The 21,467-nt window shown below is 34.3% G+C and overlaps 3 protein-coding genes across 3 annotated transcripts; 1 reads left to right on the top strand and 2 right to left on the bottom strand.

Annotated features, from left to right (window-relative positions):
• The first annotated feature begins 209 nt into the window (after positions 1-209).
• LOC112098831 (lysine-rich arabinogalactan protein 19) lies at positions 210-1,595 on the top strand. The gene is made up of 2 exons (XM_024185254.1): positions 210-1,214; positions 1,365-1,595. The coding sequence occupies exons 1-2, from the start codon at positions 459-461 to the stop codon at positions 1,458-1,460; spliced, it is 852 nt and encodes a 283-aa protein (XP_024041022.1). The 5' UTR covers positions 210-458; the 3' UTR covers positions 1,461-1,595.
• A 1,111-nt stretch (positions 1,596-2,706) lies between these two features.
• LOC18043242 lies at positions 2,707-4,429 on the bottom strand. Its single transcript, XM_024186290.1, has 4 exons — positions 4,196-4,429; positions 3,950-4,052; positions 3,110-3,238; positions 2,707-2,778 (listed from the first exon to the last, which is right to left on the bottom strand). The coding sequence occupies exons 1-4, from the start codon at positions 4,336-4,338 to the stop codon at positions 2,707-2,709; spliced, it is 447 nt and encodes a 148-aa protein (XP_024042058.1). The 5' UTR covers positions 4,339-4,429.
• A 555-nt stretch (positions 4,430-4,984) lies between these two features.
• On the bottom strand, positions 4,985-10,199 carry LOC18043241 (phosphate transporter PHO1 homolog 1). Its single transcript, XM_006437705.2, has 14 exons — positions 9,921-10,199; positions 9,497-9,797; positions 8,781-9,186; positions 8,646-8,694; positions 8,479-8,550; positions 8,009-8,138; positions 7,276-7,396; positions 6,940-7,189; positions 6,724-6,828; positions 6,570-6,614; positions 6,291-6,443; positions 5,894-6,172; positions 5,397-5,533; positions 4,985-5,279 (listed from the first exon to the last, which is right to left on the bottom strand). Exons 1-14 carry the CDS (start codon positions 10,173-10,175, stop codon positions 5,192-5,194), a joined length of 2,391 nt encoding a protein of 796 aa, XP_006437768.1. The 5' UTR covers positions 10,176-10,199; the 3' UTR covers positions 4,985-5,191.
• Between the last annotated feature and the right edge of the window lie 11,268 nt (positions 10,200-21,467).

Below are 21,467 nucleotides of genomic sequence, written 5' to 3'. Positions count from 1 at the left end.
TTTCATTTCACTCAAATGCTTGCTTTCTTGGTTATAAACACCACGAGAATTTTATGCATCAATTAATGAGACAACGCTATTACCGCCAACAATGCTATTACCGCCATATCAGTTGCAGAATAATACAATAAACTTATATCATGTATGCATTTATTTTTAAAACAGTCAATTGGATTGTTATTAATTATTAAAATTCACCTCAAGCAAGAAGTCTCCGAATAACTAAATCTCACAGACCTGGTAATTTTATCTCTGCGAATTTAGCACTGTAATATGATGAGAGAGCCCAAGAAATTTAATAACCACCTCGCAAATCATTAGAAGGGATGTAATACTATCATGATGACTACATCTCTCCTTCCAATATTTCACCAAACATTTTTTACTCCGAAATTCTTTTTTCCTTCATGGCGTATAAATAACCCGCTATTGTTTCCCACAACTTCCATCTCAACAAAATGGATTCGATATTTTGGGCTCTCATTCTTGTTTGCTCCATCTTTCCAATAGCCATTACCAATGCACAAACACCAGCAGCCTCACCTTCTAATTTACCAACCACTACACCTCCCCCAACAACCGCAGCAGCACCTCCACCAACCACCACAGCACCTCCACCCACAACCACACCTCCACCTACAACCACAGCACCTCCACCTATGACCACCCCTCCACCTTCAACAACACCTACAGCACCAACACAGCCACCAGTAAGTGCGGCAACACCTCCGCCTGCAACAACTCCTGTATCATCTCCTAAAGTTGCACCGGCTACAAGCCCATCAGTTCCACCACCACAACCTCCACAAAGTCCTCCAATCTCAACTCCATCACAACCACCAGCATTGCCGCCACCACCAGCAACACCACCACCTGCTTTGCCACCACCGCAGGTATCCCCAACTCCAGCCCAAGCACCGCCAGTACCTGCACCAGCTAAGGCACCGCCAACGCCAGCACCTGCACCCGTAAAGGCACCACCAACACCAGCACCTGCACCTGTAAAGGCACCACCAACGCCAGCACCAGCACCAATTACTCTGCCACCAGCTCCTGCACCTGCCCCCCCCAAGCACAAGAAGAAAAGAAAGCACAAGCACAAGAGGCATCATCATGCACCAGCTCCAGCACCAACTGTTCCAAGCCCCCCTGCACCACCTACAGTACCAGATTCCGAGGATACAACACCGGCACCGGCACCATCTCTGAATTTGGTAATGTTTTTTATCACCCAAAAAGAAAATATATTTTTCTTGACTTCTAGATGACAAAATTTTTCTTGAATTGAGCATTAATATTTGAGTTATGTTCATTGTCAATATCCAATTGTTCTGAATAATCTTCCTTGCTTGTTTGGCTTACAGAATGGAGCAAATGCACTGCACCAGCAGAGGGGAAGATCTGGAGTGTGGGCTACCACTGGATTAGCTTTTGCCATCCTGCTGGCTGTCACAGGCTAAACCCTTTTTCACGAATGATTTTTCTTATGTACCATATAAGGTCGATTCAGAAATTTGTAGTAGTAGGACTGAATAAAACAAAAGATGAAGGAGCCACTAAATTCTTTACATTTTTGTATTTTATTTTCTTTTCATTTCATGAGTGCGAATATTTAATTGAGATGAATTTTTGAAACCATCAAAGCCAGACAAAACAAAAGATGAATTAATCATCACATATCAAACTTGATCTGTATTTGATTCCATGCTGATTTCTTCCCGCAAGTCATATTCGACCACAAGTCCAAGGTTATCAACTAATTTGTGATGCCTCAGACATCCAGCGCACTGTTAGGAAGCAAATTTTGTTTGTTAAATTAAAAAAAAAAAGAGCATTTAAATAAACTAAGAGGACTATAAACAAGTTTTCAACAGAAAAGCACTTGCGTATTCCCTCCCACAGTTGATGAAAACAATGATGTCCAGCAAAAATGATTCAGCAAACACTATAACAACCACATATGAAATTTATCCCAGCGGTCCAGGGCATGATTACACACATCTACTCATGTATATTAACAACTTTTCAACAGAAAAGCACTAAGTATTCCCTCCCACAGTTGATGAAAACAATGATGTCCAGCAAAAATGATTCAGCAAACACCATAACAACCACTTATGAAATTTACCCCAGCAGTCCATGGCATGGTTACACACATCTACTCATGCATATTATATATACTATAAGTTCGCTGAAATTGTCATTTCATGAACATTTACCTCTGCAAGACTGCAACTAAACAAACATCCCAACGAAGCCACCTTAGTTGCTTGGCTTAATGAAGAACTGCTCTGGATTTAAAGATCAGAGCTGCAGCGCTGTTTGTTACTATTTCTTGAGTATTATTTTTCATTTTTGAAATACAAGAATAGGGGAAATGAGTTTGATTTATTAAAAAAAAAATTGAGAAATCGTACATATGTTTCTATCTAGTTACATACAAAAGTGTAAAACCCAAATTGAAGTTTTTGTTAGCTTTTTGAAACATTTTTCAAAATTTACACACTTTTAACTATGTACTTATGACAAAATGTTCTTGAATGCATTTACCCTATCCACACTTTTTAAAATATTATTCTCAGAATATGCTACCAGACAATCTCAGATACTTAAAACACTAAAACCATTTTTACGGTTTAAATTTTCAAATTTGTGTTTTAGAAACAAAATTTGAAACTATTACTAAATGTGGCTTATGTTGTATTCCTATCCAAGAGAAATTACATTATAAGGTACCGCATTACTATATTGAAGGCTCAATCCAATTTGAGCTAGGCACTGCAAGAAGAAACAGCATAAAATAACACATTCATTCAAGAAAATAAAAAGTAAAACTTCCAAAGGTGCACGCAATTAATGTTGGTGTTATAATTGGGGCACGGCACAAATATGAATATGCTAAGACAAACAAAGAAGAGAAATAAAAATGCATATATACAGCATGTCCAGTAAGTAAAGGAAATTTTTATTAAATAGCAAGTATGATAGGAAACAAAGTAGATACTTTTGAAAGATAATTCAACAGAATAATACTCAAAAAAGTTTTTTATCATCAAGAAATAAAATACAAGAATTACATGAAACACCTGCTAGAAAAAGAAAAAAATACCTGTACATAAACAAGCCCCCGTTCATAAGCCAAACGATTTATGAGTCTCTGTGTTCTTTCACCACAGCCATCACAAGTAAATTGTACAAGCAAACTTCTCCTTGGCAATTTTATGTCAATAGTTGCATCCTGCATATACGCCATGTGGGACAAAAAAACAAGTTAAAAAGAGGTAAATATTTAATCACTAATAAATTAAAAGATACATGTTGTTTGGTCGCAAGCAACAGCAGAATATCAGGAAATTTGTTAGACATGAAATAGTTATCCCACTGCCAGGCAATCTCACTTACTAACATCACATTTAGATTATCCTAAAACCTAAGAAGGGAACACTTAAGAGTATTGAATCGACCTTTTATAAGACATAGCATGACTGGTAACTGAATATTTAAATCTCCTCACCATTAGGGTTCAAAACCGAGACCTACTATATCAGCCCAAGAGGTTTCACCAACTAAACTAGATGGCACCCACAATCCTTTACTAAATTGAGAGAGTTGGGAAAATTGATCATGATTTCGAAAAGAGCTCCTATTCTGAATATCATAATTTTCACCTCGTGTGTAACCTATATCACGAAATCAACATGCCACTCCTTACTTACAGTAACTTTGTTTAGTCTAGTGATGGGTCATCCATCAGATACAAACTCTCAAAATATGGATATTTACTCGCTCTCATTTTCTCGTGGACATTAACTAAGACGAACAATATAGAAGAAAAGCTCAAGCTAAACACATCACACTATTAATAAACTTAATAATAATCAAAAGAATGTCAATTTGAAAGGCTATAGCTCATTAAATAGACTACATTAATAAATCCTATATCACATACCTTATTTGAATCACTCAATTCCGCTTCTGAATTTGACTCAGAAACCGCTAATATTCTATACGCACGCTCTGGTACCACTGCTTTCGCCCCAGAAACCCTCAACCTGAAAACAAATTTGCAGTAGTAATTAACAAAAAAAAATCATATTTTGAGATGAAAAATGTGAAATTGAAGAACACCCAGAAGTGGAAAGTAATAGAAAAGAAAAACCCTTAATGGCTTTTAGGGTTCAGGGCTTTTACATACCGCGGGCGAATAAGATTAGGGGTTGCTGAGTTTGAGAAAGAAATGGGCTTGAAGGAGTTTGGACGGAGAATAACATCCAAGGGTTTGTGAGTGGAAAGAGAAGATACAGAGGGAGAGGAATTGCATGCTGTTATTGCCGCCATTGCTGATTTTGTGGCGGCTATCAGTTAAATTTCTGATATAGAATGTGTCTGAGCTTTGCTTATTTGTTTGCAATTATTAGTACTACTTATTTATTCATTTATGTTTGCTGTTTGCCCAAAAAATATTATTTTTATTTTATTTCTTAAAAAATGTCTATCAACTCATTCTTTAAATGATCTAATTCATAATTTTTCAACTAGTAAGTAAAAATACATAAAACAAAATATGCATATTAAAATAGAATGGAATATGTAATATTTTACAATCATTAAATATCCCTTTTTATCATTGAAGGAAAAAAAATATAGTTAAGACTTAATTTAATGTTACAGTGTATACGGACTCCGGATGAATCTTGGTTCTGGTTTAGTTTTGCAGAATTGCTTTTGTGCCAGAATGCTTATTAGACAATCAGGCAGCAGCGACAACAAAAAAACAGAGTTGACTTGGTGCGCAAGGTAAAGGGCCTAGTTATGCGAAATGAGATTCATTTTGCCTCAATTTTGTGAAGCCATCAAAAGACACTCAATCTTGGCTGTCCTATTCAAAAATGGCACTGAATGTGGATTGTAAGCAGGTGCAGGAAGCACAAATTATTCCTAGTTAGGCGTTAATTAGATATTAACGCAACTGCAATGACATCAATTTCTTTTTCTTTAAAATTTGGTATGCAAGTATGAACCATTTTGTCCAATGTCCAAGAAACAACAAGAACCTAGTTGATGACGTTTGGTTAATATTGTTGCATCAACTTGTACAATGATGATAGGGTGCTTTTTGGAAGGATTTGATTGAACAACATTCTTGGCTCTTTCGAATTGAATTCTGTAAGCAACTGCTGCCGATGGGGCATCAATCTTCCTCATCTATTTCAAATGGAAGTGGCACTGTCTTAACTGCTCTAAATTTGCCAGCATTATTTAGATGCTCATTCTCCAATCTGGAACATCAAAACCATTTGTTTATTAAATCCACTGTAAGAGATGCCATTGTGACGTGTAGTTGATGTGCACAAATGGATGCATATAATTACGGATATTAGCTAAAGAATTAGTACCTGTAAAAGTTCCATATTCCTCTTCTAATGACTTCAAGGGCTGCTAAAAATAAGCCTGTAACTCTGTAATCAACATGTTCGAAATTTGAATGCAGAACAGTCTGAAACCAAGCAAGCCTGAGGACGAGGTTCAGTCCCTGCATCATGATCAAAATTTTGTTTAGAATCAGCTTTGAAAGTGAAATGCTATACATGTAATATGTACTTTATATATATATATATATACACACACATATAACAAATAGTTCTTTCTTGTCACCGTCTATTGAAAATTACTCGGGAGTTTGACTTTTATCAGTGTCTAATGTGTTCATAATTATCTTGATAATATGAAAAACCCCAGTTGATTTTCAATTAAAATCAATTGGTAAGTTCTTTTTATCCAGAAGTGAGATGTCGGATTAACTAATTTTCCTTGATCACGAAAGTGAATCAACTGATGATTAGTGAGAATATGATTTGTTATGATATATATATATATATATATATATATATACCATGGAGAAGTAGTAAATGCACTTTCGACGAAGCATTAATTCATTCCTTAGCCATGGATTCTTGGAATTCACTTGAAGCAAACCCCAGTCTTTTACAAAGTCCCAATACAATTGGTAAACTGTTGCACCACTTGACACCACCACAACTAGACACAGCCATCCAACACTTCTTTCTTTCTCATAAACTACTTTAGCTCCTGCTGCTAACATTGCTGACACATATTTGCCTAGATTGATAAGGTGGCTCGTCTGCCCTTCATCAAACCAGCGCCGAGCGCACTGAAAATGCAATTAATAAAAATCTTTTATCAGAATATGTGATAATTTATTAAACAAGAAAACAAATTGAGAACAAGGGAATATTAAGCAAGGGGCCAGAGTGCTTAATATTAAATACCTGCATGGCTCTCCAGTAATAGGGAAGGAAGGACACTGCATAAGCAAGATCCCTGTAGTGCTTGGCCCTCATGCAATAACCGTAATCCTGAGTTTTGAAGCTACCAGTTATGTAATAACAAGCAACAAACTCCAGATTCCTAAGCAACGGTACCTATAGTGTAATGAAAGAATTTGTCAGTGAAGATATTGGTGATAAGTAAACAAAAATTCTATCATTTCAAACAACAAGGTGGCACTTAATTAGCGAATGAAACTTTAAGTAGCTAATGAAAAACACCTGACTGCAAAGTTGATCAGCCATGAAGAAGTCCAGCATCAAAACCTAAGATTAGTGAGAAAACTGATTAACGTTTGCGGAAACATTACTATACCCAAATCAGATATATGCTTGGTTTTTCAAGCAAGTAGACACCTACGTCTAATGGCAGTACCTTATAGAGAGGTGACAGAATGATGTTCCTTATCACACGAAGGAAACAGTAACGACTTGAACGATAGAAAATGTTGAAGGGACACACAAGCAGCAGTAAGAAGATCTGCGCATACAGAAAAATCCAAGAGTTGGCTGTGAGCAAGCCATATTATTGAAAATTATTATGATTGATTTTTGTTTCATATCTTATAATATGCCACAAGGGAAAATTTACCAGTAGCAAAAGGCCTGGAATTGCTTGAACTTGGGAATAAGAATAACCTTTTGTGATGAGTGACAAATGAACAAACATGACGCCAACTACAGCAGTCATTGATGTGGTACAAATCAAGAAGACATCCCTGTGCTTAAGTTCCTTTGTAGGGGCCAGCTCAAAGATGAAGCTATAATTTATACGCGCCTTCTTCCACATAAAGATGTTGCAACCATACAGAAAGAGGTGTAGAAACAACAGGCTGAACATGCTGCAACATATCAAATATAGGTTCCGTTAGCTGCCATATCATTGTCTAAATGTGATGCCAAGACGATCAAATTGAGTACGACTTGCCTAAGAACAGGGTAGACAGTTTCCATATAGACTGTATCCGGTCGTGGTCTGTACATTCCTGTGATGTGAGCCATAATCACATATCCAGCAAGCAGAGCAATGAAGCACCCAGTGAACAACCCTGATTAAATTCCACGAAAGTAAATTAATTTTTGTTCAATATCAATGCATTGCAGATTTATCTTTTAATTGAATGAAATTATCATATCTGAGAGCAGATTGCAAGCAGCCAGACCTAAGTTGGATCACGAATATATCAAAATGGAAAATCCAATAACTTTGTGTAGCATTTCTTGGTGCTGTAAGTGTACGATACAGAAATCACTGACCAAGGTAGTGAATGCCAATGCAACATATATGGCTTGACACAGTGGGAAGCCTATTATTTCTAGCTTTAGGTGATGCAGGATGCTTTTAAGGTTCAACTTTTGTACGATATAAATTTAATGAAACATTGCAATGTGTAATATGGGACCTGTGCTTTATTTTTAGCTTTAGGTGATGCAGGATGCCACCCAAAAAAGTTAACCAGGTTCTGCCTGCCCTTCAAATTTCAAAGGCTAGTGGGGGCTCCCACTTTATTTTTTCCAGCTTTAAAACCAATATTATTGCCACAAAGCGAACAAGTTTAAAAGTCTCCATTGAAAGGATGGACAAAAGTTCATTTGAATATATTATCATGGAAGTTTAATTCTGTTTTATCATTTTTCACCGAAATTTGCTTAGAACTTACCAATGAAGAAGGTTACACCATGTGATTCTTTACGCTGATGAATCTTGAGATATTTCATGGCCTTTCTTCGGTTTTCGTCAGCAAAGTGTTTGATGAATAGCTCCTCAACTTCATCCGCTAAATTCATTACCTGTCATTTCCAGGTCTAATAAGCAAACTTTAACTGCTTTACAAACTTGCACTTCAATATGAACATTAGACAAGAAAATCTAACTCTGGTTCACATGAATTAAGGAATCCTTTTTGTAGACACAAACTACAGGATCAATGACCACTAAACATTGTCGGTACATTATCAGATGCTATGAAATGTATTGGCTAGTGGGAATTGGAAAACATCTTAACAGTCGTCCCATTAAAATTTCTTGCTTGCATGTATCTAACAACCTACTCATGATATACACTAGATATTTCACTTCAGTTATTTTGTGGCTACATTTTTTTTTTTTTTGGTCGCTTCAGTTATTTACCTTATCAGAGCTATTGAAATAGGAACTCTCTACTACTTTTAGATAAATGGGAAGCACTTGTTTTCCAGTAACCTGAAAAAAGACCGGGAAAAAAGGTTTTTCTTAGCGATTTATCGAAACCAAATGCAATGTTTACTGAGAAATGGGCAAACCATTTATTAACTTACTTTGTCAAACTTCTTTAAAATCTTTATGAAAGCAAGCATGTTCAAGTTCCTGAGAAAAAATGAACAAGTAAGAATCCCTCTCTTAACCTAAATTTACTAAAGGGTATTATTTTGATTTGATATTGGAAAGGTTACCTGTAGGTCTTGAGATAACCCAACCCTTTATAGAGCTCAATAAGAGCTCCTCTTATCATCTTCTCAGCATGGTGCAGCTTTGTTTTGTTGATGTGCAGCCTATTACTCCCCTCAGGAATTTTTTTAGAGGACTGGTTAACTAAATCGTCCCAAATTAAGTAACTGACCGCTGAGATGGTACGAGAAGGCGTTGTAAGAGGAATTTTTATTCTTAAGTTCTTCCCTTGGCAATTGTACACACCACCCGAGAGTGTACTCAATTTGCTATCCACTCTTTTCATTCTCATTGACTTTCCCATCTCATCTGATCTTGGTGAGTCTGCAAATGGCACTTCATTTGTTTCCGGCTCATCAGTGCTGTTGTCTTCCAGTTGCTCCTGTTCTGTTCTGTCCTCAATGGACTCCTCTGTAGCCAAAGAAAAGAAAAATGAGACACAAATGTAACAGATAATTTAATTTGAGTCTTTGATTTGTCCTAAATTGAACATTTTGGCTACCTGCAATTTTAAATCACACTGAACCGAAGATCGTAGAAGTGATGCATATCCTGATTTATGCGAAATTGAGAAAATGCGGTACCTTATATATGCTTTATGTGTCTTGATTAATTGACTAAAAACAAATGATGTAAAATTTCCTTATATTGCATACGACTATTCACAGTTGAAAACAGAGCTTGTTTCAAAATTTTGATTGCATTGTAAGAGATTATATACCACATGAGATGGTGCATGAAATGGACTCGTCTTCCTTGGAGTCCTGGGAAGAAGCACCTTTGCCACGCTTTTTCTTCAGAGCAGTTTTGAGTTCAATGAGAATCTCCATCTGTTTCTTCAAAGACTCCCCTCTGTCCAAGAACTCTTTCTCCTTTGCCTTGTAGAATTGGTTCACCTTGTTCAGTTGCATGTCCAAACATTCAAAAAACTCCTTGGTCGCATCAGTGTCAGCAAATTGCTCCAGCAGCTCTGTCTCATACATATCCCCCTTACTTGCCGAGCTAGCGAGTTTCTTATGAACCTATACCACCAACACCAAAGAAGGGAAAAAACAAAAATAAGTTAACACACTTGAACGAAGCAAAGCATAATGCATGCATATTTGGATTCAACATCAAGAGAAAGGGAGAGATAAATTAAGTACTTGAATAGCACCATGATGTTCTCTATGCTGATGTTGGCCAAATGAAGAGAACTTCTTGCCTAAAGCAGAAATGAAGGTGCTAGCAAAAGAGATATGTTTTTGCTTCTTGGTACTTGAGGTGTTATTGCCTATATTATTAGTATTATCAAGGAGATGAATTTTCTTAATGTCTTTCTTGAGTTGCCAGTAATCAACAAAAGCTTCTTTCCATTCAGGAACAAGCTGACCCTCAAACTGCTTAGAGAACTTCACCATCTTTCTCTCTTTTCTCTTTTTGATTATTTTTTGGCCTCAAGAGAAAAAAGGAAAGAAAGCAAGTACTTGATGTTTAGCACCAGCAGCAGCAGTAGTAATAGAAGGCTCTGGGCTGTGAGTGTGTTCAATGGAAGCTGAAGTCCGCAATATTTATGGGGGTGAAGTGGAGAAAGGAATATAATGATTGATGCGCTGCTTGACAGCACATTCTAAAATATCCTCAGCACTTGATGCTTCCAAAATTCAGCTCTGCCTTTGGTTTCATTCCACTAGGCCAGGTTCGCGCGAGCAATCACCAAACCTCTACCGGATAAAGGTTTGCTCTCACAAGGCCAACAATGTTACTTAATTTATATGCTCATCAAGGTTTTGAAAGAGCTGGGAATTTAAAGCGGATCCCATCCATCGTGCATCTCTTAAAATTCACTAAAAAGACCTTGTGGTTTGCATGAAAATTGTTTATAGCCAAGGCCAATATTGATAATCAATTATCAAGCTGATACTAGCTAGTCAAGTGAAAGCTGATTGGCTAGTTCAAGTATCAACAACACACACAAAGGTGAGCTCTAATTAGACCAGCCAGATTTCCACTAATTCAGGATAATAAAGGTTTCAATTATTTCCCATCGATCACCACTTGCATTAATAATAAAATCAAAGTTTTTTTTTTTTTCTCTCCTTAAGATCACACACACACACACACACATATATAAGGGATGAAATATCAATAAAATACTGCAAAAATGGTGTTAGCACTCTGTAGGGATTACTGTGTTGACAATTAAGGGTAAATGGGACTGAGTTTAACATTATTTTTATCAGTATTTATCTATTTTTTTTTTTTTTTGGTTTGAATATTGGCGCTCGCTTCGCTCACTATCAAATATGCTTTGTGGGTAATATTCCTACAGATAAGGTAACTGCAAAATCATTTATAAAAGAAATTATGATGTACTTGGGATAAGCAATAATACTACATAATGGGAATTATAATGAGAGAAGGTTCCAAGTTATATTCTTTTGTTCCATACTTATTGCACTATTACTCCCACCCTTCCTTCAACTTGTCAACATGAAAATTAATTATTGCACTACAACCTTCTCTCTCTCTTTTTTCTTTTTTTCTTTTTTTCAGAAATTGAAAACTAAAAATTAACTGTGTTCCTTATTTTCAACTTTGCTGCCATGGCTATGTCTTTTCTTCATAGACATGGATTGCACTTGTAGCAGCACCAACACGATTATTTTGATTGTGGAAAACTGACGGCGGGCTTAACGTGGCTGACTCAAAGATACCCCCCGTACAATCTTTGTCCACATATATCTATTTTGTCCTCTTTTTTGCTTGATTTTTCTTTTCTTTTACCTTTATATATTCTCCTAATCTCTATCAAGATAGTTAATTATAAACTATACACCTTAAAGTATCATTATATTGTTAATAACGAAAAATTAACAAAACGTGTAGAATGTCCCAGAGAACAAAGAACACAAAATTTTCAGGGGCCAAAAAAACCTAAAAGCAATGAAGATGCCACCAGACATTCCGCACTAACCCAATAGTCGAAGTCAGGCGAATTTGATTGATGTGTAGTTGATTGAGTTATTTAAAAATTGCGCCTATCTTTTATAATTCGTCGATAAAAGTTCTCCAATGCAAACACATGTTTATTGCCAAACTTTGTGCTGGTTAAGCTTATGCTAGATATATTTCAACCCAAACAGGAAAAAAAAAAAAAAAAAACTATGCTAAATTTTACCTCTTATATTTTGGGAACGAATTTCGTGTATCTTGTGGTTTGTAAAAAAGGGAAAGAAATTTAATTTCCACGTAGAATGCCAGTGAAAATAGAGAAAAGCAAAAGGGGAACCCACCAAATCCAAGTCCCTTAGATTTATTGGACCAATTACAAGACATGAAAATGATGGTCTGATTCGGATTGCAATTTTGGGTGCGCCCTTGTAAGCTACCCACCTCTTTGTTTTCTTTTTTCCTCTAAGCCATTAATAACATTATCATCTCATGTACAGGCTGTATATAGAGAATTGACTTTTGACCCCCACAATATTTGCAATAATCGAAATTAAAGAACTTATATATACGGCTTATAACACATCAATCCGAAGCATCAGTATGGTTGATACAATTGCACACATTGACAATTCCCTAGTTGAGCACAAATCTTGCAAACTCCTTTCTATTTGAATGTTAAACCACTTGCTTTCTCACACATGTTTGGAGAGTTCCGAATTCCCCCGTGTGGTAGTTGCCAAGATTTTTTTTTAAAGATTTAAAAATGTATTTATTTGAATTATGAGATTAGAAATTGAGAATTATGATAAAGATTCAATGTTGAGCATTAAACCAACGGTTAGAATTATTTTAAATTTTGGGGGTTAAGGATTCAGTACTGAGCTGAAAAAATATAAGGTTTCAAGTTGTAAATGAAGGCAGGGTTTCAAGTTTCCCTTAATAAAAAAAAGATTTGCTTTTATATACATATATTTGAATGCAGATCTGATCAATTACTATGCCTAAATATCATAACTATACCAACCGGAATTGATGTAAGAAGTATTAACATATTTCTAATTCATAATATCAATAGACGGTAAGAGTAATATTACGAATATTTGGTTGGTACAAACTTTATGCTCCCATCGTTTTCTTCTTTAATTTCCTTTTCCGGTTTGAGGAGTACATGTGTTAGGATAATCTCTCACTGGCCCCGAGGCATATAACCCAAAAAGCAATATGATGGTACTAAAATTCAGGTGATAAAAGGTGATTTTCAATGGCTTCAAGTTGAACCATTTATTAATCTTGAGAATCGACGAGTCCTACTAATGCAATGCTTGCACGAACTTGAACAAAACCCTTAATTCCAAAAGAGAAATTCAAAATTCCTATCTTCACTACCAGTTTACCGCACTTGCTTGCCTTGATTTAAAAATGTTATAAATGTAAGTTTAATTTTCTAGCGCATTTCGTTTTAATTTCCTTCTGAACTTGATAAAAAATTGTTTTTGCTCAAACTTCAAAAGCGAGCAATGCAAAGTGATTCTTAAGCATATGATTCTGGATTATGGTTCCATAAACAATGCACTGAAAATATTAAAGTAGAATATCCAACACTTTATTAACAAATATACCCATCTTGCTCCTTCAAAATGGATTGAAAATCGATCTTTTTCATCTATTCGTTATCCATTTTGCATGATTCACCGGAGCATATACTCCTTTAACAACTGTACACGTATCAAACGTCATATCTTCTTATATCATGGAGTTATTTTTGTATAACTTTACTGTTGCAAAACTCTTCATACACCTAGGATTTCAATTAAAGAGTATATGCTTCTACTTTGCATCTAATTTCATGAAACGATTAATCAAATCGATCCACATTCCATCCCCTATTAGGGATTCTGATTCTTGCAAAGGTGTTCAGAACCACAATCTTCTGAGGAGTTTGGGAGGGGAATAAATAATGAATAGAAATTAAAATTTTATATCCATACATACATATGTGATGTGTAACTGAAGCATTGATACTTCATGTCTAGTGTTTAACTTATTCAAGTAAAATTATCGTAGTATACCTTATTTTATCTAATGTTTGGATTTTAGGGTTTCTAATCATACTCTAAATGGAAAAGATCTTCCGGAGAGTTGGAAAATAAGATTATGGAAATTGTCCATTTAATTATATTGTTGCTTGCTCTTGAATGAATTAGTACCATGTGTAATCCACTTAAGTCAAAAGAAAATTGATGGCTTCTTCATTAGGATAATTCTTTTGATCCAAAAGTTTATTTGAATTGTATTCCTTTATAAAGAGGTGCTCAGCTGTGTGCAATCGCATATTACAGCCGTTCAATGAGAGTTTGACACACGCGCAGTCACGCACAATAAAGTACTCGATTGCATAACACGTCTGATCATTCTTGTTCTTTTATATATTATATTGATATCTACAATTATCAGAGATCATGTTGATAATTAATAAATTTTAATTAAAATTATTTGCAATGAAATAAAAAAAATTATGAAGAATTTTAAGATGAATTTTAATCGAATTGGATCTCTTTCAATTGCAATTCAATAGTGTACACGATATTCTGATTCTGATTCTGTTTTTGGCAGAATCACCGGGAGTATAAGTGACATTATGTGACATGAGTTAACCTTTAATTTTCTACATAGATGCTATACGATTTGCTTCCATGATTAATTATGTTTTTTAATATTCTGAATTACTATGAATTGACGTAGTCTTGTTGTAATATGTCATTTATGAGATTTATGACTTATAGCATATGTTTTGATAAAAAGAATGCTTGCAATATTTTTGGTACGCAATAAGTCTAGTGTGTTGAAAATTATTTTACTTACTGAGTTGACTGTGTTAAAAAAATAGCATATCAACATGCTATTTTGAGGGCACATTTTGAGTGGGTCTCACTTATCTTTGGAGCTAAATATTCATTTACTTTTACTAGTTGAATAAGAGAATGATAAACTAATGTTTCCTTTACGTTTGTTTATTTTATGAACTTGTAATTGGAGAGTTTTGAAACTTATGTCATATTTATGTCTTCGGAAAAAAATATTTAGTATTAGACATATAGATTCATGGATTTATTTAAATAAAATTTGAGGTATTTCGGTTTAAGATTTTTGTGTAAGGATTTTGATTTATGAGTGACCTCCTTAACCACGTGCTCCACACGTATTTGATTTGGGGTGTTACAATTAGGGTTCATGTGCTAAGGAAAGATTCTTGTTTAAAGGAAAAGAAAAAAGAAAAAAAAAACTTCAAAGACTTACAAGCTGTTTGTTTTTCTGACTTAATAACTTAATTGACTTAGGTAGCGTTTACTTTTTGGATTGGAGTGGGAATCCTGAGGAGTGGGAGTGGGAGTAGGTTGTTTACTTATACTGGAATGGAAGCATGGAATGAAGATCAGAATCCAATTTATGTGTTTACTTTGTCTTGGATTGGAAGTAAATAGTTTCAAATTACAATTTTATCCTTATTTAAAGAATTATAGTTTTTAATTACAAAGCTAATAAAAAATATATTTAATGAATAAGTATTTATTTTATTATATTTGTAAATTTATAATAATTATTAATATTCTTAATTATGAACATCACATTTTTTTATTAATTTTAATTTTAATATAAAATGAAACGTTATTTTATTTAATTTAATATAATTATATTAAATTTAAATATAATTATATTAAATTTATTATTATATAAAATAATAATATAATATTATTTAGTACAAAATTAATATTTTCTTAGAATAAACTATTTATTATTATTATTATTAAATAAATATAGTACTATTATTTTTAAAATAAATATAATAATATAATAATTATTAATTCTCTATTAATATAATAATATTATTTTTAAATAATTTTAACTTACAATCAATGCAAATTATTATTTAGTTAAATATAATAATATTATTCAAATAAATATAATATTATTTATTTTATTTTATTAATTATAAAACATTAAATTGAATTAAATTATAAAAAAAAAGGTAGAAAAGGGAGAGGTGGGAGTGGGACTTGGAATGAGAGTCTCACTCCCACCTCTCCCAATGGGAGTCCCACTCCCACTCCCCACTCCAAAAATGAGTGGGGCCCATGGAGTGGGATTCCCAGTCGCTCCCCAATTTAGTGAAGTAAACACTGGAGTGGGAGGAATTCACACTCCTCACTCCCACTTCAGAAAGTAAACACAGCATTAATTGCAATCAGTTAAGTCATTAAGTCCATTTATTTTTTTCAACTTAATGAAATTTTTCAGTAATTAAGTCATTAAATCATTAAGCTAATTTTTTTTAGATTTTTGCTTAATCTAAAAAGTCTAAATGACATCATTAAAAAACATTCTTCAAAATATCCCTATCTAATTAATTAAATGTCATCCATACCTAAATAAGATTAATAATTAGATTTATTACTCATCTCTATAACTTATGATAATATAGTGGTAGAATATTTTTTTATTTTTTTTATTTTCTTCAAATTAGCATTACTTATCTTTATAATTTTTAATGAATATTTTTCATATAAAACATCATAAACAACAATAAAATTGATTAACATATACTAATTTAGAATATTAAAAGATTGTATTCAATTGAGCATGATTATATTATAAAAATATGTTATCTTATTTATTTTATTTGAGATGTTATCAATTGTTTGATATTTATAATTTGTAAGGGCATAGATGTAAAATTATTAGTTTTCAGATTTTTTTTTAAGTTAAAAAAAAAACAACTTAATACTTTTTTTAGCGATTCAAACAAAAAAATGAACATGTTATTCTGATTCAAACATTTAGGTTTATTCAGAATTCAGACTAATTTTGGTCTATTCAGATTTAAGATAAAACTGAAGAGTGATAGGCAATTTAGTTTATCATTACTAGGATCTTCAATCGGGTCAAGTAAGTATCTTTCCACCTCGGTCGTCACAAGCTTGCCCTCGTTTTGAATTAAAACTTTCTTAGCATATCCAAGAAAAGGGCGAGCAACTCGTAAAGTATCATCACCATGTTCCATTATGTACCCTTATTGCCGATCCGTGTCATCTATAAGGTGTGGAGAAGAACTAGAACCGCCACCGCCACCACTGGCACTGCCACTACGAAAACTCTTACTAGGCAATGGTGGTGAGGAGTTCCATTCACTATATGCATCAAAAAGTGAATTCAACAAGCCTTTCATCACCGCGACCATTTCTTCAATCTTCACATTATCATCGGAAAAAATCATACTAAAAATATGTTTAGTAAAATCCATTTTGCAGCGTGGATCAAGTATTGAGGCAATAATCAAGATTTTGTTGATTTTCTCCGTGCATTCCCAATATTTGTCATATTTTTCCCTCATACTAGAAGCCATCAAATGCACATAAATATCTTTGCTTTTTTCTAATGCACTCAATAAATTCTCGATTAAGCCAATTGTATCGTAACAAAGATTGAAAGTGACACTCAAAGAGGCTGAAAAAGTCAATGTAGCATCATAAAAGATCTTTAAAAACCTCACAATTCTTTCGGCATGTTCCCAATCTTCAAGCTCATGTGGCCCCACCCTATTTTTCCCATTTTCTTCCTCTAAAGTATGCTTCATACAATTTATCCACTTTTGCCATCCTCTCAAATGCCTCCCGAAATTTCAAAGCAGTCATCAACATCAAATAGGTGGAATTCCACCTAGTGATACAATCTAAAACCACAGTTCCATTAGGGTCTTTCATATGATTTACACACTGTTTAAATGCTTTTAATCTCAAAATGGATGATCTTACATACTTCACGGCATTTCGAATACCGGCAACTGAGGCATGCAACTCTTTTAACCCCCCAGTGACAATCAAATTTAAGATATGTGCACAACAACGCACATGCATGTAATCACCTCGCAACACAAGTGCATCAACATTCTTCCACATAAGCATTTGGTTCTTCACATAATCAATAGCAACATCATTGCCCGACGCATTATCAACAGTTATTGTACACACCCTCTCTATTCTCGATTCAAGCAAACATGACTCAATCTTTTTGCAAATGGACTTCCCTTTATGGTCTTCAATTATACTGAAACTAATAATCTTCCTATGTAAACACCAATCACTATCAATAAAGTGAGCTGTGATTACCATATAACTCATGTTTCTGAACTGAAGTCCATATGTCAGTTGTAAGAGACACTCTATGCTTATTCTTACATATCAAACTCTTCAAAATTCCCTTTTCTTCCAAGAACATATCCATAACATCTCTACTAATAGTTCTTCGAGATGGCATAATAAACTGAGGAACAACTACATTGCAAAAATGCCTAAACCCTTTGTTGTCAACAAAATTAAGCTGCAACTCGCCCAAGATAATCATTTTACTGACTGCCCTTCTACAAGCTTCTTGACTCCATCCTTTGGCAAAAACTATATTACTTGCATTTCCTTCACTACTCTCTGCTGCCAATTTTTGTTGTCTTTCATCTTGCTCTCGCTTCACGTTCAAGTATGCTTCACATACTTTTAAATGAGTTCCTCAAACCTAGGATGGCACTGATATATCTTGCCACAATAGTTGCACTTTGCTTTATATTGATTGTCCTCAAGTACAATGTAATGATTCCATGTCTCAGATCTTTTCTTTATTGGTCATCTCTGAGTTGGATTCTTCCGCTTTGTATTTGTCTTTTCTGTGGGTACTTGTACACTTTCAACTTCATCATCATCATTGGAATTTGATTTTGAATGTCCAGTTATTTGAAAATACAAAAATCATATTAATCATTATTGTTCTGTAACTTCCGTTTATGAATTTTCAACTAAAAAATAAATATAACTTTTGACTATATATAATCTCTCCAGCCTAGCTTACTAGCTAAACAAATTCATTCATCAAATTATTATTTGGAAATAAAGCAATTAATGACATTAACTTATCATAAAATAATTCTACTACCACAATGTACGGTATGAAGTTGAATTTTTAATTTTAAAGGATTGATATTGTTCCTTAGTTTATTAATAATTAATAAACTAATGTTATAAATGAATAATCATACATTAAATAATGATGATTATTTAATAATTAATAAATTTGAATTTTACATCAATACATATTCATGTCTTTCTCAACTAATATTACAAATGAATAATCATACATTAGAAAATATAAAAGGAAAAAACAGAACAATTCATGTCTTGCTCTCGGGTTTGGGGGCAGTTTGGCTGCTTGCTCTCGGGTTTGGCCCAAACCATTTGGTGGCATTTTCGATTTTTCATTTTCCAAGCAGTTACCAACCTACCCGCAAGGCTGCAATGCAACTAAAAAAACCCTAAAAGTCGAAAAGAAGCATGAAATTCTAAGTGAGTTGTGTTAACTTTCAATTGTCATGGGTCGGGTTTAATTGCTTACCATGAATAAAGTTGCTAGGTGTTCGGGAATAGTGGAAGTGGATTATCGGCGTTTGGCGTGGCAGCTGGTCGGCGCTGGACTTGATCAGTTCGGTGGTTGAAGAGGTAACTGTCAGCTGGGTTTAGGTCGATTAATTGGGTTCCGTTCGCCTGGGTTTCAGTCGAAATCGGCTAGCTTCCAGTCGATTGGTGTCAGCGGGCCGGCGGTGGCTGAGTTTTGGCGTGGTCGTTACTTGTTAATGGGTTCAAGACGGATGACAGGATGAAGCTGGTTTTGGCATTTTGCTTTTGCTCTGCTGCTCATGCTCGCTGAGTCCTGTGTCTTTTGTTAATGTCAGTTTGACAGTTTGAGTTGGTACTTGGCTCAGTTGGCTGTGACCTGTGCTGTGAGTCTATGATTGAGATGTAAGATCTGAGAGTGAGTGAACAATGTGAAGTGTGAACTGGTGAGTGGTGACTGACTGACTGGACTAGTGATCCGAAGTCCGAAGTCCGAATCCGAGCATGAGTTAAACTTATTTTTTAGCACTTTAGCTTATTTATTTAATTTTTTTTTTTTATAGTGCATATCCGATCGGATGATTCGGATTGATCCGAATCCGATTTGATCCAAACCAAATCCGATCAGATCCCACAAACTTCATCCAATCGGATTTACCTTCAAATCCGAATCCGATCCATTGCCCACCCCTATGCCTATGCATGCTTTCTTATTAATTTGGTCACCTTTTTCTAATAATATTAACTTGGAGAGTTCATTTGAGCTCCACTGTTCAATGAAGCCCAAAAAAATAAAAAATAAAAGTAATCCATAGAAACGAACTTGCGTACAGTAACTATGTAGCCTCCAGAGTCCTGATGATCTTGCATGAAAAATAAGTATTTGGCATTGTTATCTTTTGTTGTCGTGACGTACATCCTGTCATAAAAATGTGTTTTTGCGGCAAAATTTAAAAACCCGGAATGCCGCTCAAAATAACAGGGGAGGTGTTGAATTTCCATTAATTATATTAGGCTACATGATTTGGCACGGCAAATCACACAACTCGTCAAATCTAATTCTTTATAAATTTGGAGTAATTGCATGGCATGGGGCCTAGGTTGCTATTGTTGTATCAGACCCTTATCATGATAGGAGATTAGTTGTTTCAAGATTTGGAATACGCAAAAGAGATCATTTCAAGAATGATAAGCTAGTTTGTTTGACTTAAATCTTGACAGAAGATGGGATGGATCCCAGTTCAAAAGAAATTACGTACCATGTTAAGTTATTGTCTCTTTATGTGTCACGTACGTCTTTGATCTCTTTATTACACGGTGCACTCGGAAAAAAGTCTTCAATGCCTACAGGAGCATTGCTTATTACGTGACACGCAGTTACTAATCAATTTTTCTAACAATCCTTTCTTCTTTCTTTCATTCTTTTATTTGTTTTACATTTTCTTTTTCCTATTGACTCTTGAGAACTAAAGAACAATCCTATAAAACTCTAAAACAAATGTAGTTGGGCCATTTTCCAGCAAATGCTATTTGAAATTGACAAGTTAAAAAAGCAAATGTAGTTTATAAATAGTACACTTAATTTAGCACTTGATAACATTGCTGCTTATCCATTAAATATTTGGCAGAAGTGTATTAATAAAATCACGATTTTGTTGAAATATACTATGGCAAGAGTGAATGAACCAAAAAAAAAAAAAAACAATGTACGTAAAGCACTCAAGACTTTTCCTATAAATAGAATACCATATGATGAGAATACTGCTATAAGATATAGGTAAATTAAAGATAATTGGACACAATATTACATTCTCACACGTTCAAGATTAGTTACAATGATCTAATGCTGTGTTTCCTACTTTAAATCAAGAGACCGCAAATGGCAGTTTAAGTAAATGGGTATTTGCATGCGCCGAAAATTTTATTGTTTCGTATACGGATCACTAAAGAGAATCTATATTGTGGAGATAACTGCTTATACAAACCTAACGTAACTTCTCACTATGCCTCAAATATAAAAATAGCAAGGCTAATGATTTGTGTTAGGCATCATGCATGAGTGATAAGGCCAATTCAATTGATCGCATGCTTCAGATGTGAAGTCAAGAACCTCCGAGCAGCTTTTAAATAAAGTTGATAGTCTTCAGAATAAGTAATTTTTAATCATCATAACGACTTTATGGCTTACAGACTAAGCATCCATTAATTACAGGAGTTGGCACGATTGATTAATGTTTATGATTCCTTGTTGACATCTAATTTTAAACTATATTTATTAATTGTTATTCCTTATCTCACGACGGTGGCTATAATTTTAAGCTATTA

This window comes from Citrus clementina, unplaced genomic scaffold (assembly GCF_000493195.1).
Source record: "Citrus clementina cultivar Clemenules unplaced genomic scaffold, Citrus_clementina_v1.0 scaffold_4, whole genome shotgun sequence".
NCBI classification, from domain to species: domain Eukaryota; kingdom Viridiplantae; phylum Streptophyta; class Magnoliopsida; order Sapindales; family Rutaceae; genus Citrus; species Citrus x clementina.
Note: the sequence above shows the minus strand (reverse complement) of the source record. Positions and strands in the feature narration are given on the sequence as shown.

Bases quoted from the DNA above. Each gene is read 5' to 3' on its own strand.
- LOC112098831 (XM_024185254.1), top strand. From the start codon at position 459: ATGGATTCGATATTTTGGGCTCTCATTCTTGTTTGCTCCATCTTTCCA. The intron at 1,215-1,364 runs GTAATGTTTTTT...TTTGGCTTACAG, and splicing joins CGGCACCATCTCTGAATTTG to AATGGAGCAAATGCACTGCA.
- LOC18043242 (XM_024186290.1), bottom strand. From the start codon at position 4,338: ATGGCGGCAATAACAGCATGCAATTCCTCTCCCTCTGTATCTTCTCTT. The intron at 4,053-4,195 runs GTATGTAAAAGC...ATTTGTTTTCAG, and splicing joins CCTAATCTTATTCGCCCGCG to GTTGAGGGTTTCTGGGGCGA. The intron at 2,779-3,109 runs GTATTTTTTTCT...TTCTTCTTGCAG, and splicing joins GGGGGCTTGTTTATGTACAG to TGCCTAGCTCAAATTGGATT.
- LOC18043241 (XM_006437705.2), bottom strand. From the start codon at position 10,175: ATGGTGAAGTTCTCTAAGCAGTTTGAGGGTCAGCTTGTTCCTGAATGG. The intron at 9,798-9,920 runs GTACTTAATTTA...TTGGTGGTATAG, and splicing joins AACATCATGGTGCTATTCAA to GTTCATAAGAAACTCGCTAG. The intron at 9,187-9,496 runs GTATATAATCTC...CTTTGGCTACAG, and splicing joins TTCATGCACCATCTCATGTG to AGGAGTCCATTGAGGACAGA.